This window comes from Mirounga leonina, unplaced genomic scaffold, assembly GCF_011800145.1.
Source record: "Mirounga leonina isolate KUSES-001 unplaced genomic scaffold, KU_Mleo_1.0 Mir_82, whole genome shotgun sequence".
In the NCBI taxonomy this organism is placed as follows: Eukaryota; Metazoa; Chordata; class Mammalia; order Carnivora; family Phocidae; genus Mirounga; species Mirounga leonina.
The window spans coordinates 58138114-58162614 of record NW_023270825.1 but is presented as its reverse complement, the minus strand read 5'-3'; the positions used below and the strand labels follow the sequence as shown (position 1 = coordinate 58162614).

The window sequence follows — 24501 nt, the reverse complement described above, 5'->3', positions numbered from 1 at the left end:
TTTGTTTATTTGACAGAGAGAGACACAGCGAGAGAGGGAACACAAGTAGGGAGAGTGGGAGGGGGAGAAGCAGGCTTCCCGCGGACTGGGGAGCCCGATGTGGGGCTCGATCCCAGGACCCCAGGATCATGACCTGAGCTGAAGGCAGACACTTAACATCTGAGCCACCCAGGTGCCCCTGAATTTCCATTTCTATCTAGATGGGGAAGTCTCTGGTGGTGTGTGCTGGGGAAAAAACAATAAAATGAAAGCAAATGAAATATCTCATTACACAGAGCGGGGCAAAGCCACAAGAAGAGGGGAGACCAGTAGCATAAGATTCTGAGTGACTTTTCAGCTATGCTCCATGCATTCTCACTAGCTGTGATACTAAAAGGAAAAATAAAGTCTTAGGAAGATGTATATTTTAATGCTTGTGTTAAATATATTCATGATAGAATCAAAGTTAGAAGGAAGTTTAAGAAAGCACAAAAGATGATGTTGCAAAATTAACAAAAACTTATAAAACTCTTTCAGGATTTTAAACAAGCTGCACTGATAAGCAAGACTAATGTGAGCCTTTGTCAAGCCACTGCCATGTGCCATCACAGGTATGGAGTGCAATTTATGTTGATGTGAGAGCGGGTAGAACCATCACATTTATAATGATAGAAGAATAGAAGAAACAGAGGAAAATGTTGTGGAACTAACAGAGTACAAAAATGGGGAGAGACACAAAGATTCCCTGTAAAGAAATGGGGAGCACACCTGAATGTGTCATTAAATATTCAAGAAAATACCTGCATCATGGCATTGGGGTACCCATTTGATACAAGCCCATTTACTGGAAAGGTCCTTGGTAATATAGAGAATAAAATCATGCATAGCTTGAAATAGCTAAGAACAAAATCAAATTCATTAATTTTGTTCATAAAATGGAACTAACTTTTAAAAAGCCTGTTTCCTGGAAGAGAGAGTGATTTCAAAACATAATATATTTTCAAGAAAATTTTGCATTTAGAAAACATAGTTCTAAATCTAAAACTAATTACAACAATACCAGTAAATATCCACAAAATACAATAAAATCTACAAAAAACATATTACTTAAAATATTATTACCTATTTCTGGGGTTATTATAAAAATAAGTAATGGGGCATCTGGTGGCTCAGTCAATTAAGCATCCTGACCCTTGATCTCAGGGTTGTGAGTTTGAACCCTGTGTTGGGCTCCACGCCCAGCTGGGTGTGAAGCCTACTTAAAAAAGAAAAAAAAGTAAGTTATAGAAGCGGAGAAAAGAATAGGCTCAAGTACAAATGATGATCAGTTTAAAATTTACTCAGATAATATTAGAGTAGATAGATTTTGTTAACTATAGGGTTTACATTTCTATATATACATTTGGCATCTAAAAATTAATTTCTGGTTATTTTGCTTTTAAAAGCATAGAGATTCAGCACATGAAGATTTTAAGGTAGGATAAGATACGTTTGATTAAGTAATAGTTTACAGCATTATTTTTCATGAAACAACAGCAATTAATAGGAGGAGAAATTTGGATGTTCATTAATTATGTAGGCTAGGCTGTATAAACATCAAATTTAGAGAATAGTACATAGTTTGAATTATTTAGGAAATAAGCATTCTTTTTTTCCCTTTTAGGACATAGCTACATTTTCCTATGAGAGTCAGACTTTTTATTTTATGAACATAGTAATATAATAACTGGTACTTGTGAAAGGTGTCATTGAAGTAAAAAACCTAAACTGGTCTCAGACATCTAATTTTATATAGAAAGCAAAACATAGTCACACTGTTGTCTATGTTAATCCAGGAACCTTTGTACAATTCATCTCTTTAGGTAATTGTCATTCTTAAAAAGAGATGGAATAATGATGACTGACATGTTTGTTTTGGTGGGAGAGCGCAGACCAAAAATGTCTGAGGTCATTGTATTCTCTTAAAATTAAAAAAAAAAAAAAGACTGCAAAATTTCTGTCAACCTCATTCCTATGTTTAGCAACTATTAAAGACAATAAAGTTCTCTCTGTGTCAGTTCCTGATCTCTTTTATGAAATGTAATCACTGGGTCTATATGGCAGAGCCTCCTTAAGCTGATACTGCTTTGCAATTCCAAATAACCCAACTTTCATCAGCCGACTGGAATCTCTATTGTCCTTTAATAAAAGTAGAATTTAAATCAACAGTAAAGCCCTGATAACTCACACTCCCAATTCCATGTGTTTTGAGTTTTACTGAATTTAACAATAAGGAATGTTTGGTGATTGGTTATATTTATTTCAGGAAAAGTATTTTTGCTTTTCAAGGTAAGCTATAACATACTTACACCACAGCAGCTTGGTTTCTAAGTACTGAGATTCATTATTGATGTCTTATAGTGGGGAAAGTAAAAATTCTCCCATTTAGAAAATTCAAGAAAAGGAATAAATCTTTAAATTTTAGGACTTTGATCTTTGAACTCATGGGGTTGCAGACTTTTGAAGTATGCCTTTGTATATCTCTGGCTCTCACTCTTGTGGTTGCTAGGAGACAACATTCCTTAGGCTGAATATCCTACTTCTTGTCCAGTTTGGTCACTAAGAGTGTTATGGTAGAGTTAATTTTTAGATCTCTTTGAGAAAGCCACCTTTAGATGAAAAAAAAAATATGCCACAGACGGAGAGCCTGATTTACTCAGTTACGTGTCCTATCCACTTTTTACCCCCGAATATCTATTTTACTATTCTTATATTTGCACAAAATATTTTTGAATCTTTGACTCTGCAAGCCACATTCTTTAGTTTTGGGAGGTATTTATGATTTATTTGTACAACTCAGTAGGGCACATCTGGTCACGTATGTGATTAATTTGGAAAATGCAGTGGGCCTTTCTGTCTGTGGTCTCGCTGCCACACTTAGCACATGGTCCATAGTTATGGACACTGCGATGAAAATCATGCACCTTCCTCAGTGATCATATTATTTTAGATTTATAGAAACATTTTATTTTAGAAAAACTAATTTAATATACTTTTATATTTGTAATTGATGCTTAACAATTTATGTCTTGCTGAATATGTATCCTGATATAACATAGATACTTTACCACATTCTTCTGTTGTTTAACTGCCATGTGATTATTAAACAAGAGCTTCAATCTAGGATATTGTGTGATATATACATATTCAAAAAATGAGATTGCTATTTCTATAGTGGTATCTGTTTCTTTCTTTTCTTTTTCTTTTTCTTCTATTTGTACAGGGGGCTGGGAAGTCTCTGGTTTTGACAATGTCACCTCCTCTGGGCTTGATTTTTAGTCATTGTCAGCTTTGAAGAGCTTGCTAGGTGTCTTTCAAGGTCTCTTTCTAACTTTAAGGTTTAATAATTATTTAATTAGTCTGAATGGATTAGGTGCTCATTAAACTTTAGTGCTGATAAAAGAGTTAAGATGGCAGAGGAGTAGGGGGATCCTAAGCTTGTTTCTTCCCTTGAACACAGCTCGATAGTTATCAAGTCATTCTAAACACCCAAGAAATCAATCAGCGGTCTACAAAAAAAAAACAAAAACTGCAAGTCTACAAGTAGAAAAGTGACCACTTTTGGAAGGTAGGAGACATGGAGTTGACTTGGGGGAGATATAGCTCTGGATGCATTGGTGGGGAGGGAGCCTGCTTACAGAGGCTACCACAAAGTATTAGAAGCCATGGAGTGTAAAATCTGAACTTTTAGTAGTCCACTGCCATGGAGGATGTGCCTGGCTTAAAGTGTTCAGGTGGCAAAGTGGGGCAGAATCCCAGGACCGAAAGCATGGTCTGAAAGAATTCTTTGGAAGAATTAATAAGATCGAAAAACTCCTAGCCAGACTTATCAAAAAGAAATGAGAAAGGACCCAAATTAATAAAGTCATGAATGAAAGAGGAGAGATCATGACCAACACCAAGGAAATACAAACAATTTTAAGGACATATTATGAACAGCTATATGCCAACAAATTAGGCAATCTGGAAGAAATGGATGCATTCTTGGAAACTTATAAACTACCAAAACTGTTTGAAAATCTGAACAGACCCATAACGAGCAAGGAAATTGAAGTAGTAATCAAAAACCTCCCCAAAAACCAGAGTCCAGGGCCAGATGGCTTCCCAGGGGAATTCTACCAAACATTTAAAGAAGAGTTAATACCTATTCTTCTGAAGCTGTTTCAAAAAATAGAAATGGAAGGAAAACGTCCAAACTCATTCTATGAGGCCAGTATTACCTTGATCCCAAAACCAAAGACCACATCAAAAAGGAGAATTACAGACCAATATCCCTGATGAAGATGGATGCCAAAATTTACTCACCAGGATACTAGCCAATAGGATCCAATAGTACATGAAAAGGATTATTCACCATGACCAAGTGGAGCTTATTCCTGGGCTGCAAGGGTGGTTCAACATTTGTAAATCAATCAATGTGATAGATCACATTAATAAAAGAAAGGACAAAAGACATATGATCTTCTCAATTGATGCAGAAAAACATTTGACAAAATACAGCATCCTCTCTTCATTAAAACTCTCCACAGTGTAGGGAGAGAGGGAATATACCTCAATATCATAAAAGCCATCTATAAAAAGCCCACAGCAAATATCATTCTCAATGGGGAAAAACTGAGAGCTTTCCTCCTAAGATCAGGAACATGACAGCATGCCCACTCTCACCACTGCTGTTCAACATAGTACTAGAAGTCCTAGCCTCAGCAATCAGACAACAAAAAGAAATACAAGGCATTCAAATTGGCAAAGAAGAAGTCAAACTCTCACGATCTGCAGATGACATGACACTTTATGTGGAAAACCCAAAAGAATCCACCCCAAAATTGCTAGAACTCATACATGAATTCAGCAAAGTTGCAGGATATAAAATCAATGCACAGAAATCAGTTGCATTTCTATGCACCAATAATAAAGCAGCAGAAAAAGGAATCAAGGAATCGATCCCATTTGCAATTGCACCAAAACCAATAAGATACCTAGGAATAAACCTAACTAAAGAGGTAAAAGATCTGTACTCTGAAAGCTACAAAGCACTTATGAAGAAATTGAAGAGGACACAAAGAAATGGAAAAGCATTCTGTGCTCATGGATTGGAAGAACAAACATTGCTAAAATGCCTATACTACCCAAAGCAATCTACACATTTAATGCAATCCCTATCAAAATACCACCAACATTTTTCAAAGAGCTAGAACAAACAATCCGAAAATTTGTTTGGAACCACAAAAGATTCCAAATAGCCAAAGGAATTTTGAAAAAGAAAAAACTGGAATCATCACAATTCCTGATTTCAGGCTATAGTACAAAGCTGTAGTCATCAAGACAGTATGGTACTGGCACAAAAACAGACACATAGATCAATGGAACAGAACAGATAACCCAGAAATGGTCCCACAACTCTATGGTCAACTAATCTGGACAAAGCAGGTAAGAATATCCAGTGGAAAAAGGACAGTCTGTTCAACAAATGGTATGGGGAAAACTGGACAGCAACATGCAGAAGAATAAAACTGGGCCACTTTCTTATACCATACACAAAAATAAATTCAAAATGGAGGAAAGACCTACATGTGAGACAAGAATCCATCAAAACCCTAGAAGAACACAGGCAGAAACCTTTCTGACCTTGGCCATAGCAATTTCTTACTAGACATGTCGCTGGAGGCAAGGGAAACAAAAAAGCAAAAATGAACTATTGGGACATCAACAAGATAAAAAGCTTCTGCACAGCAAAGGAAACAATCAACAAAACTAAGAGGCAGCCTATGGAATGGGAGAAGATGTTTGCAAATGACATATCTGATAAAGGGTTACTATCCAAAATCTATAAAAAACTTATCGAACTCAACACCCAAAGAAAAAATAATCCAGTCGAGAAATGGGCAGAAGACATGAATAGACGCTTTTCCAAAAAAGACATCCAGATGGTTAACAGACACATGAGAAGATGCTCAACATTACTCATCATCAGGGAAATACAAATCAAAACCACGATGAAACACCACCTCACACAGGTCAGAATGGCTAAAATTAACAACACAAGAAACAACAGATTTTGCAGGGATGTAGAGAAAGGGGAACCCTCTTGAACTGTTGGTGGGAATGCAAACTGGTGTAGCCACTCTGGAGAACAGTATGGAAGTTCCTCAAAAAGTTAAAATAGAACTACCCTATGATCCAGCAATTGCACTACTAGGTATTTACCCAAAGGGTACAAAAATACAGATTCGAAGGGGTACATGCACCCCAATGTTTATAGCAGCATTATCAAAAATAGCTAAACTATGGAGAGAGTCCATTTGTCTATCAACTGATGAATGGATAAAGAAGAGGGGGTATATATAAATATACAATGGAATATTACTCAGCCATCAAAAAGATGAAATCTTGCCATTTGCATGACATGTATGGAGCTAGAGTGTATTATGCTAAGCAAAATAAGTCAGTCAGAGAAAGACAAATACCATATGCTCTCACTCATATGTGGAATTTAAGAAACAAACCAGATGAACATATGGGAAAGGGGGAAAAAAGGGGAGAGAGAAACAAACCGTAAGAGACTCTTATGATAGAGAACAAAGTGAGGCTTGATGGAGGGAGGTGGGTGGGGGATGGGCTAGATGGTGATGGTATTAAGGAGGGCACTTGTGATGAGCAGTGGGTGTTGTATGGAAGTGAGGAACCACTGAATTCTACTCCAGAAACCAATATTGCACTGTATGTTAACTAAAATTAAACAACAACAACAAAAAAAAAACTTTAGTGATGGTAACTAGATAGGTATAGAAAAATAGCTTCAATTTATTGCTTCATTTTTTCTTTTAAAATTGGTTAGTTTATACAAAAGGTGAGATTGTATTTTATAAACCGTATATTGGTGTATGTTCTTACAAAGGATTTTTAATTTCTTTCTGGGTATGAGTGGGGCAATGTGTATGATGCAAATGGATGTTAATATACTAGAAGTATTTCAATGATTTATGAGAAAACTATGAGAGAACTGAGATTGCTGTGGAAATTTCAGTTTACATAATCACCATAGGTATGCATCATAAGTAAATAGTTTGCTGTTACCCATAGATAGAAATACTGAGCACAACAACCTATCAGCTAAATGCATTTTATACAGAATTATTACTGTCTAATTATTCTTGATAAAGAATTTGTTATGCAAAGCAATCTTGAGAAAGATGAACAAAGCTGGAGGTATCACAGCTCCAGATTTCAAACTATACTACAAAGCTGTAGTGATCAAAACAGTATGGTACTAGCACAGAAATAGACACATAGATCAATGAAACAGGATAGAGAACCCAGAAAGAAACTCATGTTTGTATGATCAGTTGATCTACTACAAAAGAGGCAAGAATATACAATGGGGGGAAAGACAGTCTCTTTTTGAGACAGATTCTCATAAATGCTGTTGGAAAAACCAGACAGCTACATGCAGAAGAATGAAACTGGACTGCTTTCTTACACATACACAGAAAGGAACTCCAAATGGATTAAAACCTAAATGTGAGACCTGAAACCATGAAAGTCCCAAAAGAAAACATAGGCAGTAATCTCCTGGACACCAGCCTTAGTGACATTTTTTTTTGGATATGTCTCCCCAGGCAAGGGAAACAAAGGCAAAAACAAACTATTGGGACTACACCAAAATAAAAAGTTTTGCACAGCAAAAGAAACCATGAACAAAAAGAAAAGGCAGAGAATGGGAGAATGAATGGGAGAAGATATTTGCAATGATATATCTGATAAGGGGTTAATATCTAAAATATATAAAGAATTTATACAACTCAACACCAACCCCCCCCCAAATAATTAGACTAAAATGGGCAGAGAACCTGTATAGACATTTTTCCAAAGAAAACATACAGATGGCAACAGGTACATGAAAAGATGCTCGACATCACTGATCATCAGGGAAATGCAAATTAAAACCACAAGGAGAAATCACCTCACACCAGTCAGAATAGCTAGTACCAAAAAGACAAGAAATAGCAAGTGTTGGTGAGGATGTGGAGAAAAGGGAACCTTTGTGGTACACTGTTGAGAATATAAATTGGTGCAACCAGTGTGGAAACATTAAGGAGTGTCCTTAAAAAATTAAAAATAGAAATACTGTATGATCCAGTAATTCCATTAATTTACCCAAAGAAAACAAAAACACTAATTGGAAAAGATCTATGCAACTGTGTGTTTATTGTGGCATTATTTATAACAGCCAAGATATAGAAGTAACACAAGTGCCCTTGGATAGATGAATGGATAAAGATAGGGCACACACACACACACATACACAAGCGTGCGCGCGTGTGCCCGTGCATGCACACAATGGAATTACTCAGCCATAAAAAAGAATGAGATCTTGCCATTTGCAACAACATAATGGACCTAGAGGGTATTATGCTAAGTGCAATAGATCATAGAAAGGCAAAAACTGTATGATTTCACTTAAATGTGGAAATTGAAAAAACAAGACAAATGAGCAAACAAAAACAGAAACAGGCTCATCAATACAGAGAACAGGTTGGTGGTTGCCAGCGAGGACAGGGGTGGGGAAAGGGGAAAATAGGTGAAAGGGATTGAGAGGTACAGAGGGAAAGATCTCTGTAAACAGAACACAACCTCAGGCCTTATTACCCTTATTTAGCAAACTCTCACCTCTCCAATAGTGCCAGTTATCAGGAGAGAAGCACAATTTCACTGTAAGCTACTGAGGGAAGTAAACCTGTGTTTTCTTAGTAACAATCCACAGAGAATTTGGTAGATAAACTGCCTCGTATATGTGAATGTTCACTTACCGCCTGTTTGAATTATCAGAAGCCAAGCGTTCCTGGTATTCACTGCGGATTCTTGCACAATCTTCAGGCTGAACACTTGATGCGCCACCTTTGGGTAGTGTTTGCCAAAACATGGAGTAAATATCATAATCACCTCAATTATTCTTCATGGCTTAGGCATTAAAAAATATTCAATCACATTGCGAGAAATTGAAGTCCAGTCCTCAGGTTCAGTTTTCTGCAGACTACTGTAGTATCCAACTCCAATAGTTGTTTATTGTTATGGTTGCTTTCTGTTTATGGTATGAAATATTAATTTTCTATTTATGGGATTGAAATTAAGTTGTCTTTTGAAATAAATTGAGTTAAGTAAAACAGTGATTTGACTCAGAGAAAAATATTCAGTAAATGATAGCGTAGGTAGAACATAGGGCAATTGTCACCAAGGAGGGGCTGAAGTTTGGGAAACACTACTTTAAGAGATATTCCTGCATAATATCTAGGAGATGACAGTCTCTAGAACAGTTTCCCTTGTTTCCATGTATTTTATAAAGGAAAAATTAGCAAAGTAGTGATGCATCTTATTAAATTTTGAAACCTTTTTGAGAAGTAATGGCGAGGATGGGAAGAAGATGATAATCTTTATTGAGAGTTTCTTTGCTAAATGGTTTTCACGCGTGCTCATTTGTTTCTCATAACAACTTTGAAAAATTAGTATTAATCTGCACATTCAGGTTTAGGTCTGAGCTTCACTCCTTCCTTCTGACTACCCTGTTGAGATATCAAATCTTGTGTGCCAACTGCAGCAGGTATGGTAAAGGTGAAGAATGTGAGGTACAGATGACTGTGTGGAAAAGCATGAAGCTTGGAGTTATGGTTTACCTGAGTCTGAATCCTAGATATGGACACTGCTGAGCCTCACTACGCCGTTTACTGTGTTATTTACTGTGCACAAACTTTTTCTGAGCCATTTTCTTTTAACCTATAAAATGTAGAAAATTATAACTAGCTTAGGAATTGTTGGAAGGACTGAGTGAAATAGCAGAGGTAAAGCATTTAGCACAGTACCTGATAAGTAAGCAGTTACTCAATGTTAGCTCCCTTGTTCTAGTTTTTAGAAAAGATCCTAGATGTTTTCCGTGTCTGTTGAGACTGAATGTAGTTATCAGATACACATATAAAATGGAAAAGTGACTCTCTCCGCCCATGAACAAATATCTGATTCGTTCTCTAGCCCTCACCCCACCACAAGAGAATAATTAAGGATGAGAGATAGAGTTACCATTCGGTCACATCTATTCACAAGTTAATAAATCAAATGCATTTTACCTTTTCTCTTTTCTCCTTTCCTGGTATCCACAAAAAGTGTTTGCCTTTATAAAAGATCTGAAGTAAGGCCTCCCGTGTGATAAACATTTGGTTCCTTTCATTGTATAAGGAAATATTAAGTACATAAATATATTTATTTTAATCTGTTTTAATAGCGTATTTCATCAATAATAGCATATGTTTTTCTGTATTGGCCACTGATAGCTGTTAAAAACAAGTTCAGGAATGCCATTCAGACATTTATAGTTCTGAAAAAAGAACTCTAAAATATCATCCCAACATATTCTGTTATAAAAATGGCTCTTACCTCCCTTTTTCCTTTCACCCAAATCTTCAAAGATCCTGTCAGACTTTCTTAGGTTATATGAACTTACTTCCTATGATGGATAATAAAAATGAAAAGTTTTTTTTTTATAAGGGTCAATGCAAATCTTCATGAATAAATTATCTGAAAAACAAACTGAGGGTTCTAGAGGGCAGGGGGGTGGGAGGATGGGTTAGCCTGGTGATGGGTATTAAAGAGGGCACGTTCTGCATGGAGCATTGGGTGTTATGCACAAACAATGAATCATGGAACACTACTACATCAAAAACTAATGATGTAATGTATGGTGATTAACATAACAATAAAAAAGAAAAAAATTATATATAGAAAAGCACTTAGAAAATTCACCAGAAAGGATCAATATTTTCATTTATTTTCAGAAATAAAGAGTTTGAAGAAGCTGTTGATTTCTTCACCTGGGCTCTTAAAATTAATCCCTGTTTTCTGGATGCTTACGTTGGACGGGGAAATTCTTACATGGAATATGGTCATGAGAAAGCCACCAAACAAGCACAGAAGGACTTTCTGAAAGCGTTGCACATTAATCCAACATATATAAAAGCCAGAATTAGCCTTGGCTATAATTTGCAGGTAACGTATAACAACATGTTAACCCATAAAAGCACCTTTTAGACAAGGGAAAGACTATATTTAGCCCTTTACTGGTGATTGGGATATATGTTATTTCTTTGGTCATGTACATTTTACCTTTCCCTTACTATCAGTATCCAGAGCAGAGCTTCTGCAGGGGTTTATTAGTTCCAGGGAGCTTACCTGTGGACCACACCCAGGGACCTGGCCTACTAGTGAGATGTGGACCCTTTGAACCTGAGTTTCCTTAATGCGTGTACCCCGCCTTACCTTACCCCCACTCTTACATACAACTTCTGAAATTTGCCTGATGAGTTTCATATATAAGAACGTGGCTAACGTTTGTTTCACTAACTTATACTTGGGCCCCATAGGTATTGTCCTGTTGAATTAATGACAAGCTAGAGAGAATAAACAGTGTACGAAAGTTTTGAAGTGGACTTTAGTCATGCAGTGGATCAGACAACCACTGTATAGGGATTTAAGTCATCTTCCAAATGGCAATGAGCCCATACTGGGAAGGCAAGAGACCAGGTGTTTGTCTTTTCAGCAAAATGGGAGAGTGTTACTCTGTCTGTTACCAAGCAGGTCTCTGAGTGATTTCTGGAACACTCTGACCTGACCTATGCACTCACCAACCTATTTGCACTAATAAATATGTAGTGACATTCTTGGAATACAGTGCTAAGTGTGCTATATTTTCCATGAAGAGGAACGGAGCGATTTTAAATTTTCTTCTTTTTTTTAATATTCAAAATTTTAGAGAATGGGCAAAAAATGTGTTCAAATTACCGTAATCTGCAGAAATTCTTATTAATAATCTGCAATTAAAGTTGATTTTTTAAAATTTGAAAATGAGTTTGGCTGATCTAATAATATTAATAATATTGGAGGTGATTGTTAGGATTGGTGGTTATAGTGGGATATGCCCAAGAACTCATTAATAAGGGAAATAAGATTTCCCTTTGAGACTAAATTAGCCATCATTGGATCACAGTAGAAATTTACAGTCAACTTGAAGAGACAGGATGACTCCCAAGGCTGCAAGAGCTGACTGCAATACAATGAAATGTGTTAGCATCATCATTCATTGCATTCAGTAGGCATTTTACTGAGCCCCTAATATAGGAGAAGAAATGCTCTAGGCCTAGGGATACAGCAGTGAACCAAATATACTTGATTCTTCTGTAGAGTTTACTACCTAATAAAGAGATGAGTATCAAGCAACCATAGGAATAGTTATTTAATTATACTCGTGATACAAAGGAAAAGGATGGGTTTTAGGACAATTTATAACAAGGAAACCTAGATTTGTTTAAGGGGTAAGAAAGGAATTTTTGAGAAATTAACATTTAAATTGAGTGTGAAAGACTAGTAATCAGTCAGTTAAGAGTTGAAGCTAGGACATAGTGAACAACCCTTTAGAAAGTCTTGTGAAAGAGACAGAGGGCCCAAGTGGATGGAGGGTTATGATAAGAAGTGAGTGTTGTAGGACAGGCTAGAGAATTGGAAAATGACTGGAGGTGAAGGCCTTGCGGGCCAGTTACAAATGTTAATATAATTAACCGAAGCAACAACATCAGATTTTTGTTTTATGAAGATCTTACTTGGTATGTATCAACCTGAAAGAAGATTGAGAAACACATCAGTAGGAAGAAGGATTGAATCAGGAAAGAAAGGACTGAGAAAAGAGAAAGAGGTTCATCCAAGTTCTGCCCAAGGGAAAGAGTAACCATTTGTTCAACAAATACTTAACAGATTTTCCTACTATGTGCCTCACACTAGGGATAGCGAGGTTAGCTAAAACAGATTTCAGGAACAGATGACAGATATCCCATTGTGAGGCTGTTTGCAGCTTAATATTCTTATATTCCTTGTTTCTCCAATGAATTTGTTATGACAGTGTTGATTTTCACATAATTTGCCCAGAGGGAGAAGATTTACCAGTTAAAGAACAGCGTGTAGTTATCTTATTAGTTTTATGCAAGAGTCACTGGGCTCAGTTTGGTTAATGTGAGTCAGCTTCTCACCTTCTGAGATTCTGGCAAGTTGGATTTTTAGCCTATGCAAATAAAGGACAGACTCTGGACTCAGTGGATTTATCAACTCACTACCTTACACTGATGATGTATTTAGTTGCTAGCTGGTCTTCTCTACGAAATATTCAGATACCTTTCAATTAACAGTGCCCCTCTTCTAACTTTTTTCTTGTTTTCCAGTTGGTGCTAAGGTTTGTATAAACAAAAACTTGGTAGATTTGAATGCATTTTCCGTGGAATATGTATAATGACCCTAAAATGCCAGATGCTGGTACAATTTATCAAAATAGGTCTCACACTATTAGTTTGTTCTCTTATTTATTCAACACATTTATTATTTATTATGTTCATTATATATATATATATATATATAATGTATAACTGAAGATTCAATGCCAGGCAATAAATACAATCTCTGCCTGTGTGTGTGGAGTTCAGTATAAACTTTGTGGTGATGATTGTCAGAAGTATTGGTGTTTCATATGGTGGCCATGATTGTATGTTGTCCAAGACTGGCATAAGAGATGACTCTGACAATGAGATTTGTTTTAATTAATTAATATGTTAGCATAAATACTCAGAGGTAATTTAGTCAATTGAATGCACTCAGAGTACAGTCTACTTCCTTGTTTAAAATAGCTTAGATTTAGCACAATATAAATTTACCCTTACTAAAGGCTTTATTTGATTAAGTTAGAACCATAAACATTTGTCATGTTATGGACAATTTCCTACTTCAAGTAAATGAAAAATTTTTTTAGGCCCAAGGAAAATTCCAGAAAGCTTGGAATCACTTTACCATTGCCACAGAAGTTGATCCAAAATGCTACTTAGCCTATGAAGGAAGAGCTGTGGTCTGTCTTCAGATGGGTGATAATTTTGCTGCAATTCAAGATATTAATGCTGCCATAAAGGTAAAAATCCACTTAGATGATATTATCATTAGCATCAATTAACACCATTAATGAATAGGGTCATGTATCTTCTCTGTAACTTTTTTTTTTTTAAGATTTTAGTTATTTATTTGACAGAGAGAGACACAGTGAGAGAGGGAACACAAGCAGGGGGAGTGGGAGAGGGAGAAGCACGCTTCCCGCAGAGCAGGGAGCCCAATGCGGGGCTGGACCCAGGACCCTGGGATCATGACCTGAGCCGAAGCCGAAGGCAGACGCTTAACGACTGAGCCACCCAGGCGCCCCTCTCTGTAACTTTTTAAAGTAACTTGTAGGGAAAATTATATATATATTTTTTTTTTCCCAAGAGATTCCTGAAGAGTTTTTATGTCTTGCCAATTTTATAACTGCAGTACATTTAAAATCCAAAATATAAACTCATGATAAATGTTGATTCCTTTCAGTAAATGCAATTTATAGTTTCGTGGGACATCAATATTATTTTGTCATAAAAAATGAATGCAAAACATAAAAAAATGTTCTGGGTTCAAAGGAACTAAAGAAAGAACAATACAAATCCCTAGATTCTTCTGTAGTTAAATGGCAAATAAAACCCTCAGGTTTTGTATACAGTGACAGAAAATTTTCTTTTCTTATAGCTTTTGGATTCTGTTTCTGTAGAAATGGGCAGATTTTGTAAACTTTGAGATGCGAAAAAAGGAAAGAACTGAAAGATAATTGCTACTACTTGGACAAATAAGCATGTTAACTATTTAATTTATTCTCCAGTGTAACGGAGTCAAACAAATAAGCTTCCTGCCAACCATGTCTATCCTTTGGAAAGGAACTGAGTAAAGCACTAAGATTATTTGTTTTATTGCAACCAAATCAACAAAAGGGTTGACACTGAATCAACTTCATACCGAGTCCTTTCTCAAAATATTTGCTCTAATGGGGTTTCACCTGCACTATAAAATTACTCATTTCCCACAAGTAGATTTCATAACATTCATTTTTACAGACATGAAATTGGAGATACATACTGTTCCCAGATGCTAAATACTCATACTATTATATTGCAGATCAATACTACAGCAGAATTCTTGACAAATCGTGGTGTGATTAACGAGTTTATGGGTCAACAACAGAATGCAATGAAAGACTATCAAGCAGCAATTTCTCTAAACCCCACGTATTCACTGGCTTACTTTAATGCAGGAAATATCTATTTTCACCATAGGCAGTTTTCTCAGGTAATGAGTTTTCCTTAACATTTTATTTTTGACACTAAATGCTTTCTTTGTTATATAGAATTTCAAAAAGCAATCCTTACATCACAGGCTAATCATTCATTAGCTCTTTTTTAAAAAGTTCTCTTTCATAAGAATGTTTGTGATTATTTATTACATGTTCACATCTCTATGGATTTATTCTCCTCATTATCATCAACCATTCAACACTTGTCCAGTAAACATTGTTCTGGACTTTCCCCAAATGTGGGCCATTGCCTTGCTGTCCATTATTGCCAGCTTCTGGCCTAGAATCCTCTCTCTGCTCCCACTTAGACAAATCTCAGACTTCCTTCAAGACTCTTTTACACTGATGTGATTATCTAACTCATCTTAATTGCTACCTTTCCTAAATTTTAGTCACATGAGCATTTGACTGGGAGTGAGGTGATAAGGATGTCAGTTCTGGTTTTATAACATCTTAATCATTTTAGAATGTCTGAAATGAAAGTATTGGGTTATTAGATGATATTTTTTATATTTTGAATTTATTTTATTTGCACTGTAATGCACTTACATAATTCAAACTCAATTTTAACTTTTTATTTATATTCACTCTTTTGTTCTTTATTTTCAACTTATCTTGTTCTTTGCCTGTCTCTGAGTCAGAAGTTTCACTTATTGTCACTCTTTAATTTATACTGTGATGAGTTGTCAAGGTTAGGCCATTTCCCTAAGTACTGCTTCCAGCAGTATCCTATGTATTTCAGCCTGTAATGTTTGTTTGTTTTTTTCCTAAAATGTTACACCTGAAATGTTATTTCCCCTTGGACTAAAGAATAAATTAATAGGACACTTAAAATGTCCAGGTGGAAGGGCTTTTATATTTTCTAATTTTGGAGTTTATTGAATTTTAATGTGGTCTTGTATATGCCAACTTAAAAAAAAAATGCTCCAGGAGCCTTTTCAAAAAAGAATTTCTACTATAAGGATATAAAGTTAAAAATATCCATATAAGATCTAGCTTATAAGTTATGTTTTTAATTTAGCCTATATCCACACTTGTTTTTCATTTGGTTTATTTTGGAGTGAAAAAGGTGTAAGTACCTTAAAATTAGTGTTTTCTTTACATCTCTTGTAATTTCTACTTTATGAAAATTGCTGCCACATTATTATTTTATACAGATATTCATATGCATTACATATGAATTGTGAATGCATTTCAAATGCCCTCTGTTTCTTGAAAATGGTCTTAGGAATAAATTCTGATATGAAGATCATAACCTCTGATTTCATTTGGTTTGCTTTTGCCTGGTATTCCTTTGCCCTTCCCTTTATTTTCAGTTCAGAATCCTTTATTTCAGGTTTGTATCTCTTTTATACAGCATAGAGTTAGATTTTGCTTTAGATGGCAATTTGAAAATACTCAGCTTTTAATAATAATAATAATAAAATTTTGGCATGGTTGATCTTCGTTCTGTTATTTAATGTCATATTTCCTTTGTACACGTATTTGATATATTTTATTCTGTGGTCTACTTTAATTATTTTCAAAGGTAAGTAGGTTTACAGTTTTGCTTTAGTGATTACCTTTATAAAAATACCTTTATACTCTTAGTTCCTTATTTCTTTAGTTTCTCTATTACGAACAACAATAAAATTGCCATTTAATCTCTTCTTCCCTTACTCTTCCCTCTCATCCATTTGTTGATTTTAGTTAATAGTATTCTTTCTCTTTAAAAAAATTATATTTTTATTCTTAAACGTGTATAAGCTTACAGTGTCAGCTGGCGCCAGCCTTCTACTCTGTCTCTATTCTCCCATTTTGTTGTGAGTTTCATTATTCCTCCACTGCCAAAGGGCTTAATATTTGCAAACTATTTTGTTACCCTTATTTCACATTTTAGTCTTAGTTCTCCAGTTAAGTATATTCAGTTCTCATCACCAGGCTTTTTGCCAAAGTTTCCCTCCCAACCACTCATTTCTTAGTTGCCTGAAATTGGTCTTCTAGCAGAGTCCTGAGGAAGGGCTCATGAGAACAATATTCCTTGAATCTTTTTTATGTTCATAGCTGTTTGCCTGCAGTGTTTACAACTTAAGGCAGCTTGTCTGGGTTTAAAATTCTGAGTCACTTTTTCTTTCCTTGAGTGTCTTAAGTGTTGTTTCCCTATTTTCTGGTTTTGTATGTTGGTGTCAAAAAATGATCTTTTTGATGGAAACCTGATTTTCATTATTTTATCAGTGACTTCTTTTTGTCAAGATAACCAAAGATTTCTTTTTTTAAGTAAAAAGTTTTGCCAAGATATGTCTCAGAGTTGACCATTTGGAGTCAGTTTTAAAGTACACAGTGTGCATTTTCAATATGTAGATTTCAGAAAAGTTTTGTTGAATTTAGTATAAAAATTTTTTGTTTCATTATTCTCTTCATTGGGAATAAATGCCAATTATTATATATAAGATGCCCTTTGACTTCTATATACCAATTATTTTTTCTCATGTTTTATATCTCTTAGTTTTTATTTCATTTTCTTTGCCTTTTTCACATCTCTCCTCTAAATATTTCCTTTGTTCTCTGAAATCTCTATTATCCCCTGTGGACCTTATAGTTCAGGTTTTTAAAAAATAAATTTTTTTTTTCTAGTTTCATCTCATTTCCATGTCTTACCTTCCTGGCTGCCTCATTTCTGAGATCCTTCATTTCTGATTTCTGATTTCTTTTTTCTTTTTTTTTTTTTTAAGATTTTATTTATTTATTTGAGAGAGAGAGTGAGAGAGAGAGAGAGCACAAGAGGGAGGAGCGGGAGAGGGAGAAGCAGACTCCCTGCTGAGCAGGTAGCCCGATGTGGGACTCGATCCCTAGACTCCAGGATCATGACCTGAGCTGAAGGCAGTCGCTTAACCAACTGAGCCACCCAGGCGCCCTGATTTATTTTTTCTTAAAGGCAATTGCTCCCTTAGCAATTTTTTTCTAGTTCATTTTGAAACGTTATGTTATAATTTTTGTCTACGTTGTACCAATACTTTTTTATCTGGTGAGTTTCTATTCTCTTTCTAAAAATTAAGCTATCATTTTTCATCCTTGTTTTTACAACGAAGGCAGGCAAATTACTTTTCCGTTACTCACATTTGGAGGAGATAAATTTTGTTCCTTGCCTAATAGCAGAGATTCTTATGGGAATCAGGGTGATGAGCCATGGTAACTGTCCAAGTTGCTCTCCCTTTGATGCTATGACAAAGGACTTTACAAAATGTCCTCTCTAGCCTAGCTGGTCTGGGAAGGCTTCTACCACAAGCTCTGTGTTTCTCACAACTTTTCACAACCCTTGCCTTCTAAGATGACATACTCATTGTATTTTATTTCTTTTAAGATTTTATTTATTTATTTGACAGAGAGAGAGTGAGAGAGCACAAGCAGGGGGAGAAGCAGAGGGAGAGGGAGAAGCAGGCTCCCCACTGAGCAGGGAGCCCAACCTGGGGCTCGATCCCAGGACCCTGGGATCATGACCTGAGCCGAAGGCAGATGCTTAACCGACTGAGCCACCCAGGAGCCCCTGACATACTCATTTTAAAAAGCTGTTTTTATTACTTGCATTCTCTGAGACCTGTAACCTCTGTGTTCTCTTGTGCCACCTAATACTGCCACCATATCCCTTAATAAAATGATCATTGGGTCATCTTTATGTACCAAGAGGCTATGCTTCTTGTCTCTATTTTGCTGGAAAAGTTCAGCAAATACTTCCTTATACCACTTAGCTCTCCATTCCTTCAATCTCCATATATTTATGATGTACCTGCCACGTATGAGGCATTAATAATACCCTGAGGGTGCAGAGCTAAACAAGATAAGAAAGGCTTTTTTTTTTTTTTCTGATGGAACTTACTTTTTATTGGAGGAAGAAATAGAAAACAAACAAGAAAATATTAGGAGTGATGAACATTGAATACAGTCTCACATAAGCATTATTCTATCAGTCTGAGCACATGTGTAGGCCTCTAGGAGATTGAGAGTGCCTGAGTGGAGAGAAGGGGTTCAAGGAGCAAGCTCTGGGGGAAGACCAATGTTTAAGAGTGAAGCAGAGAGGAGACGCCAGAGAGTAGGCCGAGAAGAGAGCATCCAGCCAGGATGATGGGAAGAAAAGCAGCAGAGTCTGATAACACCTTGAGAATCATGTGCTTTAAGAAGGGAAAAGTGTCCTGAGTCAAACGCTGTTGGGAGAGGTCAAGGAAGAGGAGCTTGGAGGAAGTCCCTGAGGATTTTGGCAAGAACATTGTTGCGACAGTGGTGAGACAGAGCCTTGAGTAGGTAAGGGTTGTGGAGGAAATGTGAGGTGAAGAATTAGAGCAGTTCAACTGGTTCAGGAAGTTCTGTGACAAGAAGTAGTGAAATGAGAAGTAGTGAAATGAGGTAGAGTGCGGTAAGAAGTTCTCTTTATTTTGTAAATATAAAGGATAGTGATTCATGCTCCTATGTTAATAAAAAATGTAGTAGAAAAGAAGAAATTGTTGGGGCAGGAGAAAGTGGCAGGGATAATCAGGATCAAAATCTTTGAGAACTGAGGTTAAAGTTTGGAAGTTGTTGGGTGACCTCTGAAGGGAGCAGGACACACTATGGATTATGTTGTGAGGGAAGGCAGAGAGTTGGGGCACAGGTGAATGCAGACAGGCAGATTTTGACAAGTAGGCCTTTCTACTTATTGACTATATTTTCTCTATGGGATATGAGTATCAGTTATCAGTAAGAGTGGCGTGGACCCTTAAAAGGAGGGTGGGGTGGCTAGGAGTTCTGAGGAGAAAAGAGAAAATGTGAAGTAACTGTTACAGAGAGTAGTACGGTGAGCATACTAGGGAAGTGTAGTAACCAGACAACATTAAGTTCTGTGTTCTTTCCTCTCTGTCTTGATATATACTGGATGCTTGGGCTTCACAGTGTACATGCCCTCCAGAGTTAAGCAGACTTTGCAAGTAGTTATGCAGCTCTGCTATATTTTAGTATGCTAGAGGCCTCTTTGGGGAGGAAATGGCTTCTGTTCCCTGCTCCCTACCTCCTCAACCTTTGTTTCTAACTGTCCTGGAAGGAAGATTTAGGGGCAGGAAGAAGGGTCCCTCAATAGATCAAATAATCCCTAGAAGCTGCAAATCTAGATATGTTCTGGCTTCTTTTATCATTAATTAGTGACTTAATAATTTTAAATCACTTTTGGATGAGCTACGTGCATGCGTCATGAACTATGGTGACTTTAAAAAAATAGCTGGGTCTGTTTTTTAATTAATTAGAGATATTAAGGCATTAGACCAATTGTTAAAAAATCAAGGCCATCATTGTGGTAGGTGTCTTTGGCCTTTAATTGTTTCATAGCCATTACTCCTATACTTCAAGTTACTTCATTCATGGATAGGATTTTATTTTCTAAGCAATATATTTTAGAAGCCATAATAGAAAGTTGTATTATTCACAGTTAGCCATATTATTGTGTGTTACTGAATTCTTTTATCTTAGCTGAGGTAGGCATTGGCTCCTACCTGATTGAAGTAATTCTTTTGTGATGTAGAATAGTGTGGCCTTTATTGATCATTTACTGGTTAATTAAAATGAAACCTAAGTTACTTATTGAAGAAAGTCTTGGCCCTACTTGGAGTCATTTCTTTGCCTCGTTTCTGATGATCTGATGATTCTGATCATCCAGCCTTCTGTTCGGGAGTGAATTCTCTTTAAGCTCTTCACAGAAAGATGTCAATTCTGCCACCCTCTTAACAGATTCTTCTAATTGCACTTAGCTGCCATATAGAATAGTTTCATCCAAAAATGAGATGGGTTATACAATCTTGATCTAATGCCTCTTGAAAGTCAGAGGCAGCAAAATTCATGGAGAATTGCCTTAGGGTTATGTTGTCTCTCTGTTTGTAGACACTAGGAAGAAATGATATATCAATAATAATTGAGTTGAAAATAATTGATATTTTGAATATATATGGTTATTTTGTATATACTTTACATATTAACCTCACTTAATCCTAAAAGCAGCACTGGAAGTAGAGTTCTGTTTGTTACTTCCATTTTACAGACAGGAAAACTGGGTACAAAAGTTACTCACCCAAAGATATAGAGATAACAAGTGGTGGAGCCAGGATTTGAACCTAGAAATCTGGCTCCGTGGTTTGAGCTCTTGGCCACCATGCTACCAGTGTTCCATTTCACTCATGATGGAAGTGAATTGAAATCAAATCCCTGGGAAACATAGAGAAAAATAGTTCAGTGATGGAGACAGAGAGAATGATCTGAGAGGTAAGAGAAAAACCAGAGAGACACTCTTATACCAAGGACAGAGAATTTTACAAAGGAAGGAGAGATCAGAAGTGTCCATGCCACAGAAATGTGCCGAAAGTAAAGAACTAGAAAATGTCCATTGGTCTTGAGGACATCTACAGCCTTAGCAAGACTGGAATTCACAAAATAGGGGGAGATAGATAGAAACAAGATTGTGGTGTGTTGGGAAAAACTGAATAGTAAAAAATCGGAGAACAACCCGTATTGTTAAAAATGACTTTTCCTTTAAGTGAAGTAAGTTTTAAAGTAGAAGCCAAATTTTTATCCATCATGGAATTAGAGAAGAGATTCCTATCTTGAGTAGTAGGATGTCTAATCAGCATCTGAAGCTATTTGTGGTGAAAGGCCATTTAAAAATTCTAACTTATTATTCATCAATATGTTACTAAAACACAATATAAACAGGTTAGTGGAAATATATTCATGTGCTGGAATGTCATAGCCACGTCAAAGTGCTATAAATGGTACTAATGGTTTACTCTTAGTTTCTGTACTTACTCTCTTTACAGAGCTGTAGTAAATGATTTCTCAGACTGAGACTCCAAAACCAGTCTACAGACCACACTTTGAAGGGTCCTTTCAGCTCCATGATGAGTAGAGAATGATCTAGAGTCTGATTTTCTTGACAAGTAGATTATTTTCCTCTCTTCCTTCTTCATAACTTTCATAGTGTCACTAAGTTTTTATCCCTTTTTGTTATGGTTTAGAATCTTATTTAGAAAATTCATTTACCTTTTTAGCTCTTAGATACTCTGCTTTTATATGAAAAATATTAATTTTCTAACATTTTATCTTGTTATGACCTTCCTTTCTAATTTATATTTTACCTTTTCCTGGTGCTGTATAAGGATGTGGGATTTGAGGGGTAAGTAGTGGAGCATTTCGCCTCAGCAAGGAGTAGTATTTTATCACTGACATTATCGAGATTTGCCAACACGTGGTGATAATAAAAAGCAAACTGACTTTTGGCTGGTTTTATTATTGTTTTTTACAATGTCTAGACAATGCACCTCTTTTTAAAAAAATCTTATTTATTTATTCGACATAGAGAAAGAGAGAGATCATGAGTAGGCAGACAGGTAGGCACAGGCAGAGGGAGAATCAGGCTCCCCGCTGAGCACAGAGCTGGATGCAGGGCTCAATTCCAGAACCCTGGGATCATGACCTGAGCTGAAGGCAGACGCTTAACCAACTGAGCTACCCAGGCGCCCCATGCACCTCTTTTTCAACTCTATCTGGGATGAAATGCTTCCACTTCCTCCTTGGCATGCCAATGTCCTTATTTTATTTTATTTTAGCATTTTTTTATTATGTTATGTTAATCACCATACATTACATCATCAGTTTTTGATGTGGTGTTCCATGATTCATTGTTTGCGTATAACACCCAGTGCTCCATGCAGAACGTGCCCTCTTTAATACCCATCACCAGGCTAACCCATCCTCCCACGCTCCTCCCCTCTAGAACCCTCAGTTTGTTTCTCAGAGTCCCAATAGTCTCTCATGGTTCGTCTCCCCCTCCGATTTCCCCCCCTTTATTCTTCCCCTCCTGCTATCTTCTTCTTCTTCTTCTTCTTCTTTTTTTATTAACATATAATGTATTATTTGCTTCAGAGGTATAGGTCTGTGATTCATCAGTCATACACAATTCACAGTGCTCACCATAGCACATACCCTCCCCAATGTCTATCACGCAGCCACCCCATCCCTCCCACCCCCCACCACTCCAACAACCCTCAGTTTGTTTCCTGAGATTAAGAATTCCTCGACAATGTCCTTATTTTAAATTAAGAGCAAAAGTGCTTCAGATTGCTATATAGCTGCCAATTAAAATATATTCAAATTATCATCATCTTCACATTTTATAGGCCAGTGACTACTTCTCAATGGCTTTAAAGTTTGATCCAGAAAATGAATGTGCTACCATGAATCGAGCTATTGCCAATACAATATTAGAGAAATACAAAGAAGCAAAAGAAGATTTTGCATATGTGGTTGAAAGCTGTCCCTTCTGGGCTGCAGTATATTTTAACAGAGCACACTTACACTGTTGTTTAAAGCAATATGAACTAGCTGAGGAAGACCTAAGTAAAGGTATTTTTGTTTTATAACTTTGGGGTAAAATCACAGTGGTTGATATGTTTGTTTTTAGACAATAAAAAGAAGAAAATCATCAGGTCTATCTGTCTAGGTAAGCTTACATAAGAATTAATGTTTTTATATAGCGTATCTTTAATGCCATCAGTATAGATTCCTTCATGGAATAATTTAAAGCGTGGATAAGCTGAGATACAGAAAATCATTAGGGAAACCAGACATAAACAATGCCAGCCTTTCAGGGAGAGACATTGTACTGTGTTCAAGTTAGTTTTCTTAGATTTAATCTTTTTAATTTTACCAAATAATACTTGCATTTGAAGAAAAATGCTTCCAAATAAGCAATGCTAAAGTTCTTATACAATTTTTATTTTTAAAACATGAGACCATTTTCCAGGGTTATCATAAAACGTATCTTGAAATGTTTTTCTTTTACAGCTCTGTCTTTGAAGCCTGATGATCCCCTAGTATATAAGCTTAGAGCAGACGTTCGTGGTAAAATAGGTCTGACTGAGGAAGCTGTGGCTGACTATATTCAAGCGCTCAACCTTCAAGAATATGCCTCAGTGATATGATTGCAGAGACTATGGTTTCTGCAGCAATCTACACAGCTCTTCTTCCCGAAATTGAAACTTATTTGTTGTTTAAAAGGTTGCGCTATCTCCATTATTGCATTCATTATGTTTTGTTATCCATATAACCTTTCAATTCATTTTAACAATATATTTATATTATATATTAATTACAAAGTATCTAGATCATTTTCTGCATATCTGAGAAAGCTAATAATAACAATTTCTTCATAGGGTGCAGCATTTAAATGGGGATGTTTTTAAAGGAATATTAACATTCAAAATATTTTCTTCAAG

General features: G+C 36.2%; 1 protein-coding gene across 1 annotated transcript in view; it reads left to right on the top strand.

Annotated features, from left to right (window-relative positions):
• TTC6 (tetratricopeptide repeat domain 6) overlaps nt 1–24207 on the top strand; it is a 40662-nt gene extending 16455 nt beyond the window's left edge. Inside the window, exons 6-11 of the mRNA XM_034992250.1 lie at nt 517–590; nt 10839–11049; nt 13850–14002; nt 15064–15234; nt 23404–23629; nt 24071–24207. Of these exons, the coding sequence (XP_034848141.1) occupies nt 517–590; nt 10839–11049; nt 13850–14002; nt 15064–15234; nt 23404–23629; nt 24071–24207 (972 nt within the window). The remainder of the gene's footprint in view (nt 1–516; nt 591–10838; nt 11050–13849; nt 14003–15063; nt 15235–23403; nt 23630–24070) is intronic.
• Nucleotides 24208–24501: the final 294 nt, after the last annotated feature.